The 13,576-nt window shown below is 36.9% G+C and overlaps 1 protein-coding gene across 1 annotated transcript in view; it reads left to right on the top strand.

The window, feature by feature from the left end:
* The window catches only part of DMTF1 (cyclin D binding myb like transcription factor 1), a 46,084-nt gene that overhangs the window by 5,909 nt on the left and 26,599 nt on the right, over positions 1 to 13,576 (top strand). Inside the window, exons 3-7 of the mRNA XM_060157192.1 lie at positions 4,044 to 4,166; positions 4,503 to 4,571; positions 5,558 to 5,674; positions 6,606 to 6,728; positions 11,759 to 11,853. Of these exons, the coding sequence (XP_060013175.1) occupies positions 5,566 to 5,674; positions 6,606 to 6,728; positions 11,759 to 11,853 (327 nt within the window). The 5' untranslated portion in view covers positions 4,044 to 4,166; positions 4,503 to 4,571; positions 5,558 to 5,565. The remainder of the gene's footprint in view (positions 1 to 4,043; positions 4,167 to 4,502; positions 4,572 to 5,557; positions 5,675 to 6,605; positions 6,729 to 11,758; positions 11,854 to 13,576) is intronic.

The raw sequence follows: 13,576 nt of genomic DNA, 5'->3' as shown, positions 1-13,576 counted from the left end.
GGACTTCCGTGGTGGTCCACCAGGGAAGTCGTTAGATTCTGCGCTTGCAATGCAGGAGCCGCAGGTTGATCCCTGGTAGGGATCATGCCTCGAGGTGTGGCCTAAATAAATAAATATGTAGATTGTCTTTTAAAGAAAAGTTTATAAAAAAAATAGGCTGATGATGTGTATTTATTTGCCCCGAAGGGAACCAAAATTTTGATGTTAGAATTGGAGATCTTCCTGATATATTTCCCTATTAAACCAAATGGGGAACGGGTTTTGAAGTTAAGCATAGTTTCACGTATAATGAATTACAGTACAAGGCCCTAAATTACTCAACTTTGTACCTTACTATCGTAAGTTGATTTATTTACCAACATTTTTCAGTTACTCTAATAGTCATATTAAAATACAGATGTACTCTTCCTATAAATAACAGCTGTCTTGACTCTACCGTAGATCTTCTCACTCTGCTTTCTTTGAGAGCTAAACCTTGTACAAGACCTGTTTTGTATTACCTTCCATACTTCCAATTCTCTGTATTCCAGTAGGTCAGCAGTGTTCTACTTATTGCCAAATCAAGTAGTCACTTCTCCATCTTATCCTCTTGGCAGTATTTAACAGTCAACTACTTAATGCTCCTTGAAAAACACTCTCAAGCCTTTTAAGTAACATCTCTTAGTTTTCCTCCTGTATCCCTGGCTGGTCCTTCTCAGTCTCCTTTCCTTGTTTGTGCATTGCTTGACTTCTGCTTCAGAACTCTAGGCTGTCTTCTCTAACTTCTCTAGGTGATCTTATCTTTAATTTGCATGCCACTAACTCAAATTTACAGGTCTAATCCCTGCCTGTTGAATTCCAGCTTCCAACTGGCAACTTGACATCTTCATTTGGGTGCCGTATATCTTAACTTGTTAATATTAACAGTAATAAAAATATTTAATAAATATCTTCTAGTGCCCCCAAACTCAATTATTCAAGCCAAAAGTGTAGGAATCATCTTGAAATAGCTCCTCATCTCTTAATCTACTTTCAGCAAATCCTGTCAACACTACCTCCAAAATAAATCCTCTGTCCAGGCTCCTTTCTTTGATTTCCGCCACCTATTCCAAATGACTATCATCTCTTGGACAGCTGCTTGTTTCGTGACTTACTCCCTTATCCATTCTCCATATTGCAGTCTGAATGATCTTTTCAAAATGTAAATTATATTTCCCAATTTAAAACAGTCCAAGGATTTATAAGCTCTTGTGAGATGTGCCCCTGTCTTTTTCTCCAGCCTTAAATTCAGCTACTCTCCTTGCTCGGAAGCCTCTGCCATAGTGACTTTCTTTTTTAATCCCCTCCTGCCAGGCCAAATCAGGTCCCACCCTGGGGACTTTGCTGTTAATCTGTTGGCTGGCTTACAGTACTTGCTGATGAAGAAATATAAAGTAGCCATTAGGGTAAGCTTCCCTATTTGTAGCATGATGCTATTTCTATAAAAAGTGTATGTAGCAGGGAGGAATATATTGACATATATGAGTAAAATAACTGGAAGGAGGCATGAGAAGCTGACAGCATTGTTTACCTCCAGGCAGGGGGTCTAGGGAACTAGAGTGGAAAGTAGACTTCACCTTTACATTTTGAATTTTGAACCATGTAAATGTGTTACCTTAAAAAGTAAATTAAAAATAAAATTAGGTGAGTTTCTTAAATATTACTAAATCCAGACTGTGTAGCTGTAAGTACAAGAGGGGAAAAACCCCAGGAAGGTAAGTCAAGAGCTTATCTTTGGGGGTTAAAAAAAAGTAGCCACTATATCCCAGTGCCTAGAGAGTCCCTGGCACATTGCACATGTGATATATATTTGTTGATTGAACAGATATGCTAGTTAATTTGCAAAGCAGTGTAGAAGCATTTACTCATCTCTAACATGAATTATCAGACTTTTTAAAATGAACCTAGATTGCTGATTTAAAGCTAGTACACTGCATGGGATCGACCTCTAACCCCAGTACAGGTTATCAAGAATGAAATACTCTCATCTAGCTATTTCAGACTCCTTTTTCCTTGTACTTACCTTGTATCTTACCTTAAGATACCTTTCGTTGTATCTTACCATATCTTCTCAAATCCACCTTTATTTTCTCTTTTTCCCGAAGTTTTAGATTAATTTGGGTCCTAAGATGACAGTCATTAAATTGCTAAACCAGTAACCATTTTGTACCTATCACATGAGGAGTTGTGCTGGGTTTGTTATTTTTTTGCTTTGTTGTTTCTTTTTAAATAAAAATACTAGTGGCAAGGTATTTTTATTTACTACTAGGAGTAGAGTTTACACCTCAGTGGTTGGAATATAAATTTGTACATCCTTTCTGGAAAATAGACTGCAGCATGATTTAAAAGTTTATTTTGTTGTATTCTTTGATCTAATAATTTTCAGTGATTAATATTGTTTAAAGAAATAGTGTATGAATGTTTCAGTGTTTTACGGAAATGAAAAATTGGGAAGAATGTAAATGTCCAGTTATAGGCTATTTGTTGGATAACGTCATGTTTTTTATGCAGTGGAAGTTTTAAACGATACAGAAAACTTCAGTTAAATACCTAGCTTGGTTTCCTTCACATTTTTCAATGTGAATGAACTCTAAAATGCAGTATATAAAATTGCTTCTACAGTATAGCCTCATACACAAACACACACACATCAACAAGAGTGAAGTATGATTTTGGCAAGTTTATGGTTGGTTTTAACTTCTTTTTTCTTTTTTTACCATTTAATTTCTCCATCTTCTACAGTAGGTATTACTTTACAAACCAGCTTTTAAACATTTTAATGGATTCTGAAGTGAGAACAACATGAAATCTGTTAACTGACTGGATGTTTCTCTAGCAGGATCTGTACCTTTTGCACTACAGACTTATTTATATATAGCAGTTCTCAAAGATACCCATCCTAGAGAGGAGTTCTAATTAGAATACTGCAAAAATGAGAATTTTAATCATTGGTTTTTGCTGAAACATCCCCTTGAACCTTAAATCTTGCTGTGCTTTTTAATGTTCGGTTGATCCTTTGGGATGAAGATGAGAAGTTTATTGAAAGAAACCTTTAAAAATCAAATCATGGGGACTTCCCTGGTGGCACAGTGGTTAAGAATCCACTTGCCAATGCAGGGGACACGGGTTCGAGCCCTGGTCCGGGAAGATCCCACATGCCGCGGAGCAACTAAGCCCGTGTGCCACAACTGCTGAGCCTGTGCTCTAGAGCCCGTGAGCCACAACTACTGAACCTGAGTGCCACAACTACTGAAGCCCATGTGCCTAGAGCCTGTGCTCTGCAACAAGAGAAGCCACCACGATAAGAAGCCTGTGCACCGCAACCAAGAGTAGCCCCCGCTTGCCACAACTAGAGAAAGCCCAAGCACAGCAAAGAAGACCCAATGCAGCCAAAAATAAATAAATAAAATAAATAAATTAAAAAAAAATCAAATCATTTCAGATTTTGTAAGTTTCACAATACATTCAAAAGCTTTCTTGTAATTTATGTTTTCTGGCCTGATTGTTTAGGATTCCTTTTTTCCCACAGATCCCTGGGCAGAGCTGTTAACAGATATTATGTAGTTTCTAATGCTTTAAGATGAAATATGGTACTACATTTAAAGAGAGATGTTAATTATTATAAAGAAAAATATAGTTACTGGTAATATTTGTGGTATTGTTGGTTGGTATACACCCTAGGTCATGTTACATGTACCCAGATCTACAGTTCATAGAACCACTGGTGTAATTCAACCTATTTTTTCCGAGAAAGTTTGACTGCTTGATGAGGGGCAACTTGGGCTGAGAAACTGCCTATAAACTGACTTAGTAGGCATAGGATCCCGTCATTTCTGCCCTTCATTGGAGAATTCTTTCAGAGGCTGATTTCCAAAAGGTCTACTTACGGAAGAATTCTGGTTTTGTCCTTCCTCTTCTAGTTGAGACATCACAGAGGCTTGAGGCTAGATTGTCATCAGCATACTGCTAGCACACAGTTGTTTGTTCTCAGTAAGCCTGATTGTATAATGCTGTTACTTTTTCAGAGTGTTGCAGAGGTAGGAACATGGAGGAGAAACAATCTGGATAACATGAAAGTGATGCTGGTGGCAAAGGGAAGGCAACTCGATTCTGTGGGAAGGGCTATAGCTGATCCATCTGTTTGCTAGGTAAGCATTCCTTTGTTCCAGGGACCTTACCTCATGATTTGCAAATTTTAGTCATAACTAGATCATGACCTCCACTTATCTTTAATTGGGGAATGGCATCTTTACCATTGTAAAATGAATGATGTCCTTTTAAAACAGTAATTTGTACAGTAGAACTTGAGTGAATCAGTAGATCTTCACCATGTAAATGTTAATAGTTCTTAAGTTTTTCTGCTAAGGGAAAATGCATTTGTGTAAATGGCAAATATATGTACAGACTAATATCTTGTATATAGCAACCAAATAAATATTGAATGATTAATACACATCAAGGCTTATGTCCTCTGTATTATTTAGTTGGTAAAAAAGTATGTGGACAAGACCAAAATTGAGTATTGAGGCAAGAACTTCATTGAACATTACAAGGTAAGCCCAAAGACTTCAATCAGGCCATTGATTACAATTCAGGGCATTTCCCCCTGTCAGCCATGAGATACTGTATTCAAAGTGCTACTTATTCAGTCTGTCTGAACAAAAGAGAAATAATATATGTGTAAAATAACAGGTAAAGGCACTTTAAGCAAAATCCAGTTCTCTATTTCAAAATAAGACCTAGATCCATATCTGTTAGGAAAACAGTTTGGTCAGTGACAGATATATGTACTTGTTCAATATGAAAAAAACAGCAGGAAGAATTATTTAGTGTTCCTGTTTTTCAGATAATAATAGAGCTTAAATACTTGCAAATAGTGTTTTAGAGAAGTAATTCTTAGATTAAGAGAAAAGTTGTGATGGGTCTTCTGGTAAAGAATCAGAAGTTAAACACCTATTTGAATATATCACAAAGCTGCCAATAAAAAATAACTAAAAATTGGTGTGAGTTTTTGCTGATATGACAGACAACTTGGAACAGGTTGTCTTTCATTGGATGTGATAAAAACAACTCTTAAAAAAGTAAATGCTGTAGGTTTTTAATTAATCATCGCATTTAGATTCTTGCAGATTATTACAGCTAATTCTAAATAATTGGTATAAACTTTTTTTTTTTTTTTTGCGGTACGTGGGCCTCTCACTGTTGTGGCCTCTCCTGTTGCGGAGCACAGGCTCCGGATGCGCAGGCTCAGCAGCCATGGCTCATGGGCCCAGCTGCTCCGTGGCATGCGGGATCTTCCTGGACCGGGGCACGAACCCGTGTCCCCTGCATAGGCAGGTGGACTCTCAACCACTGCGCCACCAGGGAAGCCCCTATACTTTTGAAAAAACATTTTGAAACCTGAAGCATCATTGCAATTTCACATAAAGAATACTACAGGCAGATACAAATTGGGGGGGGGCAGGGTTCTGTGGGCTACTTCATGTTCATACTTGGAAATAATTTTTTAAACCCTAATCTGAAACCTGTTCTTGTACAGATTTGAGTATGAGCACAGTTGAAGAGGATTCTGACACAGTAACAGTAGAAACTGTGAACTCTGTGACTTTGACTCGGGACGCAGACGGGAACCTCATTCTTCACTGCCCTCAGAATGGTAGGAGAACCTGCTGACATAATTGTATTGGGTTGGCCAAAAAGTTCAAGTTTTTCTGTAAGATGTTATGGAAAAACCCAAATGAACAAACTTTTTGGAAGTTTTTTTTAATTCACTCATAGTATAGGAAGTTTTTTGGTTTTTTTTTTTAATAAGCTTCCCATGGTTTTTAAGAATATAGTTCAGGTTCTTTAACTTGGCAAATAGGCCTTCCATCATCTCAGCTTTCCTTGCAGCCTCATTTCCTGCCACATTTCATGTAGCGGTATTCCAGCAGTTCACAGCTATTTTTATATTCCTAACATACTTTAAGCTTCTCGGACCTCGGTATGACTGCATGTATTACTCCTACTGCCAGTTAATAATCATTTCCCCCGGCTTCTGTTTCTTTTTGAAGTTTAAGACACCTTTTCTAGAAACCTCCCTTCACCTCCAGTCTAAATTAAATGCCTGTGTGCTCATATAACAGCCTCTTCATTCCACCTTCATAGTTCTTATTACACCATTTTGAAATTGTTAGTTTAGTCATCTCCTACACTGTACTATGAGCTCCTTGACAGTCAGGGTATCTCTTATTGTTCTGTTTCTCAAACTTAGGTAATGGTAGGCATTCAGTGACTGTTGTGAGTGAATTAAATAACCGACCCTTGTCTTTACATGTGAAATATTTGGAAAGCTAGGTAGTCAACAGCACAAAAGTGTGATGTTTTAAAAAGTGGCCCCTTTGTTCATAGTTCCTTGTCATAAGAATAAGAGCTGAGGTGCTGCAGTAGGCGTAGAGAGGACAAGTGAGTCTCACTTGCACGACTGGCTTTAGTTGACATAGCAAATCAGTAAGAAGATTATTTTACAGTCATTGTTTGTTGAAGATTTTGTTTTCTCCTGTTGGTTTAAAGATTTTGAGATTTTTGGTTTTGTTTTGTTTCATTAGAAGCTGATGAAATAGACTCAGAAGATAGTATTGAACCTCCACATAAAAGGCTTTGTCTGTCTTCTGAGGATGATCAAAGTATTGATGATTCCACTCCTTGCATATCAGTTGTTGCACTTCCACGTAAGTCACTGAGTATTAACATAGTTTCCTTCTGAATCAAAATTTACATTCCAAGAGGTTAAATTGGCATTTCAAGGTAGACTTGGACCGATTATTTTTCTCCTCTTAGTGCAAAAAACCTCCTTTTAACCAGCAGTTAATGAGTGCTTATTTATGTGCCAGGCATGGCTCTGAATACTTTTACATATATTGCCTAGTTTAATCTCGCAGCCTTTTTTTAATTGCCCCCCACTCCTGAGAGCATTTTTAGACATTTTTTTCATCATCATACTCTCCCCCATGAAATTGTAATACCACAAATATACTGTTGTTGTTTTTAATGTACTATATATATATATATATATGTCCTTGCTTTCTTAATAAAGAGAATAAGATCTTTTCACCTTCTCCCAAGAAGCATATTCACCCTCATTGAGAAAGCACACTCTAGAGAGTGTTCCCTATGTTATAAATGACAAAACTAAGGTATAGAGAGGTGTAATAACTTGTCTAAGGTCATACCCAGGCATTCCGGTTCTTGTAGTTTATGTTCTTTTCATGTGGTATATGGCTAAATGGAAGTTAGACTGAAGCCTAATAAGTTTATTCTCATTAAGAAAGTTCTTAAGGGACTTCCCTGGTGACGCCGCTGTTAAGACTGTGTTTCCACTGCAGGGGGCACGGGTTCGATCCCTGGTCGGGGAAACTAAGATACCGCATGCCTCACAGGGCGGCCAGGAAAAAAAATGCAAAACAAAGAAAGTTCTTAAAATGTTTATTTATATTCCAAGATCATTTAGAGTAGACTGGATTTTAAGAAGATGTAGTATTTTGGGTGGGATACTGTTGGTGAAATACTACAACCCACCAACTGTAATGTTAAATTATATTTCTGGTTTGTTTAGCAAAGAATATGGAATCTTGTTGAACTGTGGTGGCCCTCCAAAGCTGGAGTAGATATCTTAGTCCTTGGCGATGGGGTTGGGGCACAGGGCTGTTGGGGGCACTCTCTGCACAAAGGAGGGTCTTGGTATATCCACGAACTTTTATTTTGCAGTCAGCATCAAGCAAGATCACATCGTCATCTAGTGAAAGAAAACTAAGACTAGGTTTTCATTGTGGAAAATCATGTCTTCATAAGCAAATATGTACTCTGTATTTGGAGTTAATTGCTTATTGAATTGAGCAGAAAATAAACCATATTATATAAGTTTACTATGAGACTTTGTTGAGAAATGGTGTTAATGTTAATATTGCTAATATTGCTTCCACTTGTGGAATATACAAGCATAATGTATTTCTAATTAAATGATCTCTCCTTCTAATGATAATTCATATGATTTTTAAAACTCTCTCCTAATTTGACTATTATTATGTTATGACTCAATTTTAGAACATGATTAGCCTATCTGTACAAATACAATCCTATATAGACATTTTCTAAGCTAGAATTTTTTTAATTCAGATATAACTGACATTAACATTATATTAGTTTCAAGTGTACATAATGATTGGTATATGTATACCAAATCATTATGTATATGTATATATTGCAAAATGTTCAGCACAATAAGTCTAGTAACATCCTTCACCACACAGTTGTCAATACAGTTTTTTTTCCTGTGATAAGAACTTTTAAGATCTACTGTCGTAACAACTTTCAAATATACAGTACAGTATTATTAACTGTAGTCACCATGCTGAACAGTACATCCACAGGTTATAAAATAAAATAAAAATATTTAATTAAGCCAGAATTTTTGAGTGATTATTTTGATGTAAATTTTGACTGGTTAATTGATTTGGTTAGAGTGCCTTGAACATTATTGTAGGTTTGAACTACACGATATTTTGTTCTATTTTATGGTGTGTTGACATTAAAGCACATGAGCTATTTGATGTTGGGTCATAGCATCACCAAAGAGGACATTCCGGAGCCTAATTTACAATAAGACTGAATTTATGAAGAGTGGCTTGAAGTTCCCTGGATTTGTAAAAAGTATGTTGATAAAATCAACTTAGGAAAGTTTCTACATTTTAAAAAAGTCACACAGGGCTTTCCTGATGGCGCAGTGGTTGAGAGTCCGCCTGCCGATGCAGGGGACGCGGGTTTGTGCCCCGGTCCGGGAAGATCCCACATGCCGCAGAGCGGCTGGCCCGTGAGCCATGGCCGCTGAGCCTGCGTGTCCAGAGCCTGTGCTCTGTAACGGGAGAGGCCACAGCAGTGAGAGGCCCGCGTACTGCCAAAAAAAAAAAAGTCACACTAAAGCATGAAGTCCTATATCCATCACCATCATCTGGGACTGATTAAATGCACGAGTAATTTATGCTGGACTTCATGGAGATGAATATTAGTTTTAATGATTTAACTTTAATATTCAGGTTTTCTTTACATGCTTTATAAAACTGATAAAAAGTTATCTGAGCCTTAAAAGTTCTCTTAACCCTCATGTTAATCAGTGTAGATAACTTACCACTTCTTTTTGCAATCATCTACACACATTTATTCCATTACCTATTCATTGTTAAAACTCTTGGTGATTATTCGTAGAGGATTGTTGGAGTTACTAAGCCTCTGATTCCTTTTGTTCTTCACAAGGCCTCATTTGTCATTCCCATACCACTTTTGCTATTGCATATTAACTGGAGTCTATTTGTAATTACTTCAGATTTTGTTTTCCTACCACTAATTCCTATCTTCCAGATTACTTCCTCTCATACTTTTGCGATCCTTTGCCCCACTGGGACCCATTGACCTTAACCACTTTTAAATTATTCCTTCACTTGTATCCTTGTTTCCTCCTTACCTAGTTTTTCATGGTTAATCATTATAATCATTGTCTTGCATTTACCCTCAGATCCTTTTTTCCTCCCCTCGCTTCATCATTCTTTGATGAAACCACAACCCTGGTTCAATTTGTCTGCCTATTTATGTCTATACTGGTACAGCTAACTGAAAGAGATTGGAGAAAAACAGCACAAGTAAGCTGACCAGTCTCACTTTAAATTTATGATCATTAATTTGAAATGGGCTCTTAATGTTGCCTGCTAGTCATACCATACTTATCGAGTGTTCTTTCTCCCACTTTAAGATGACTGTTTAATACATTCTGAAATCTCCAGTACTTCTTCTACCTTTTTCACTCTCAATTGATAGCCTTGCTTCCTACCTAGAAAATTTAAGTGGCCAGAAAATAATTTCTGTAAGTTTCCACTACCATAGATACACACTGACTTGTATCTATGTCCACATATTCTGTCTTTTCACCCAGCTAAGGCCAACCCTTCATTGTACTAGATCCCACCCCTTTTGTCTACTCAAGGACATAGTTGTAGCAATTCTTTCCTTTCTCTGAATCATCAATTTTTCATTCTCTATTGGATTATTCCCATCAACATTTACAAACATACTATGATTTCTTCTTCAAAACGTCCTGTTAGCCCACTTTGGGCTCCCATCCAATTTCTCTGCTTCCCTTTAGATCAGAGTTCCTTGGAAGAATTGCCTCCGTTTCTTCTTCCCTTGTTCCATAAGCCCACTCCAGTCAGTCTTTCACCTCTATCACTACACCAGAACTGCTCTCCCCATGTCTCCAGACACTTTCTTTTTCTTCTTTTCTTTTTAGTTTTTTCCAGAGACTTTCTTGTTGCTAAATCCAATGGTGATTTTTTTAGTCTTTGTCTGTCTTGATCTGCCGACAATTTTCAACAATTTTATCACTCCCTTCTCCCTGAAACATTTTATCACTTGGCTTCCAGGGAGGACATTTCTCTAGTTTTCTCTCTGTCCATTCCTTCTTAGTCTCTTACGCTGACTTGTCCACATCTCCGCAACCTCTAAATGTGGAGTGCCCCAGGACTCAGTTCTTAGATTGCTTCTGTTTTCCATTTTTACTCACTCCCTAGAATTCATGGTTTTAAGTCCTGTCTCTGGTAATGACTCCCAGATTTATTCCAGTCCAGACTTCTCTTGACTCTAGAGGTTTAGTGGCTATCTCAAACGAATATGTTTAAATCTGAGCTCCTGAAACGTCCTACATTTTTAAACTTGCTTCTTCTACAGTCTTCCCCATCTCATTAATGGCAGGTACATTCTTCCAGTAGCTCAGATAAAAAACTTTAGTTCCATCGTTGACTTTTCACTTTCATATTTGGTTTATCCGCACATCCTATTGGCTCTACCATCAACATGTATGCACAATTTGAACTACTTCTTATCACCCTCACTTGCCTTCACTCTAGTCCAAGCCACTGACCTCTCTTACCTAGATTATTGAATTAGCTTCTTCACTGATTTCCCTCCAGCCTGTGCTGCCCTTCAGGCTATTTTCCCCTTAGCAGCCAGAGTGATCCTATTAAAATAAAACTCAGTTTATACCACTCCTCTACTCTAAATCTTCCAATGGTCAACCCATTGGAAGAGAGTTAAAGCCAAAGTCTTTACAGTGGTCTGTGAGTCCCCACACAGTATCTTGATTGGTCTGCTCTGGCCAGCTACACTGTCCTCCTTGCTGTTCCTATGAACCATCTAGGCAGGCCCTCACCTCAGAGCCTTTTTGCACTTGGCTTTCCATCTGCCTGAAGTGTTTTTCCTCAATATACCTGCATGATATATAATATATGGACTTTATGGATAAAGTCCAAGTATTGGTGACTTTTCCTGGCCTCCTATCTAAAATTCAAACACTCTCCCCCACTCCCAACACATTTCCTTTCATGCTTTATTTTTTCTCCTTAATACTTCTCCAGCATAATATCGTGTTCATTTTGTATCTTTCCCCCTAGGCTATAAGTGCTGTGAAGGCAGAATTTTTGGTTTTTTGTTTGTTGTTGCCGAGAACAATGCCTAGCATATATTAGGTGCACAGTAGATATTTGTTAAGCAAATATGTGTATATGAATGTATACATACACACATATATATGTGTAGATATATTGGCAAGGAATATGTTAAGAAATTAGATGATCACATACTTGTTCCTTGGGTATATTTTTTAATAATTAGAAGCTGCCATTATTATTCTGGAGTTGAACTGTTCTTTTTCTTGAAGTTTCAGAAAATGATCAGAGCTTTGAGGTGACCATGACTGCAACCACAGAGGTGGCAGATGATGAGATTACTGAGGGAACTGTGACACAGATCCAGGTATAGTAAGTCTTTTTACTGGATACAAGAAGATTATCCTTTACACATACCTTAGGTGATAAAATGATGAGAATATATTCTGTCTGACAAAGGAGCAACCACAGAACAGAGGTTGAACTTATTCATTCAGATTTCCAGTCCCCACATATGTGAGTCTCAGAATTGTAAGCAACGATACAATTTATAACATTTGTAGTTAAGGTAGTTTCTTTTGGTGCCTGTAGGACTAGATACATTTTACCACATGTTAAGAGGTTAAATAATAATTAGCCCTTTTTCCTACATGAACTTCTGTATTTGTCTCATAAAAAAAAAAAGTAATCAGAATTCCTTGCTGTCTTCAGTAACCAACAGCTTAAATATATTTTACTTGTAAGTGTATTTCTGGCTGATTGTTCTTTCTTTTTACTAGCTTGTCCTTTTGCTTCATCTCTTCATTTAATAAAATACTTTTAAGTAGATAGTAGACATTGTACCATTATTTTTCGTATGTGAAGCATCCCAATGACCCTTCAGTTAAGAAGTAAAGTAGTTACAAGTTCATATGTAACATCAGGGACTAAAGACATCTCAGGTCGGTGTACTGTGAATGGTTTGCAGTGGGGAGCTTCAGAGCGGTTCCAGAATGACAGGATTTCCAGAGAAGCAAGTCTCCAAAATGCTTCAAACAGCTTTGAGCCAGGCTGGAGATCTCATAATCTACTCTTGGGTTTCAGTGGGAATTTGGACAGAATTTTTTTTCTAAACCCTCAAATAATAGGGCACATTCTTTCTTCAAAATGGGTCTTGTCAAATTCATTTCAGATTCAAAGACTATGTAGTCTCACTTCCATTCCATTTTTAGCACATTGAAAATAACTATATACATATGTGTGATTTGGTTTACAACCTAGTTATAAGATTGAGCAGTATCAGTGCTAGTTAGACAAGTTATACGGTTTTGTTTGGATTATTTCCGAAGACTTAATGAATTACAATTTAATATTAACCTCTTGGTTTGTTATTACCATTTTAATAAACGAAATAATTAATAATTTCTAAATTTTTTTAATAAGATTAATGTTAGGTTGGGAGTGAAAGCACAGTTAGAAGTTCAGAAACAGTGTGCTTTTTGCTGTGCCCTTTTGTGTCAATCTAGGTGTAGTTATTTCACGTAGTTTAGTAGCTAATGCCCCTTCCCTCATTCCACTGGTGGGATGAGCTTGAAAAACAATTAGAAAGTTTAAAAATTCCCAATGTATATAGTACTTTGTGGTTGCAAGAGGTGTTTAGTGAATGAAATACTTATTTTTAGATTTCTAAGCCTGTATATGTTACAGATAGGAAACCCTACAACCAACTCAAAAAGGCTTCATTTAGAAAGCAACAGCATTCTAATAAAGCCTGAGTAACTAAAAGATTTATATATAAAATAGCGAAAAATGGGGGTAAAATACTATAAAACTTACTACTATTTACTATACTAAAATACTTATTACTAAACTTACTAAGTATAGATAGATAGCCTTTCAGGTACCTAAGTCTCCTTCTATACTCACTTTTATTGACAGTGCTGAATATTACTACTAAAAGTTAATAATTATTTACTTCATTTCATGGCTTTTCCTGTTTAACATTATATGGTTTTAGTAATAATTGTAAGTCTTCTCCAGAAAAATTTGAGCCATAAGGCATTAAGTGTTTGCCCAAAGACAGGGATTAATTGGCATGACAGGTTTATTTG

The sequence above is a fragment of the Lagenorhynchus albirostris genome, chromosome 8, assembly GCF_949774975.1.
Source record: "Lagenorhynchus albirostris chromosome 8, mLagAlb1.1, whole genome shotgun sequence".
NCBI lineage: Eukaryota > Metazoa > Chordata > Mammalia > Artiodactyla > Delphinidae > Lagenorhynchus > Lagenorhynchus albirostris.
Note: the sequence above shows the minus strand (reverse complement) of the source record. Positions and strands in the feature narration are given on the sequence as shown.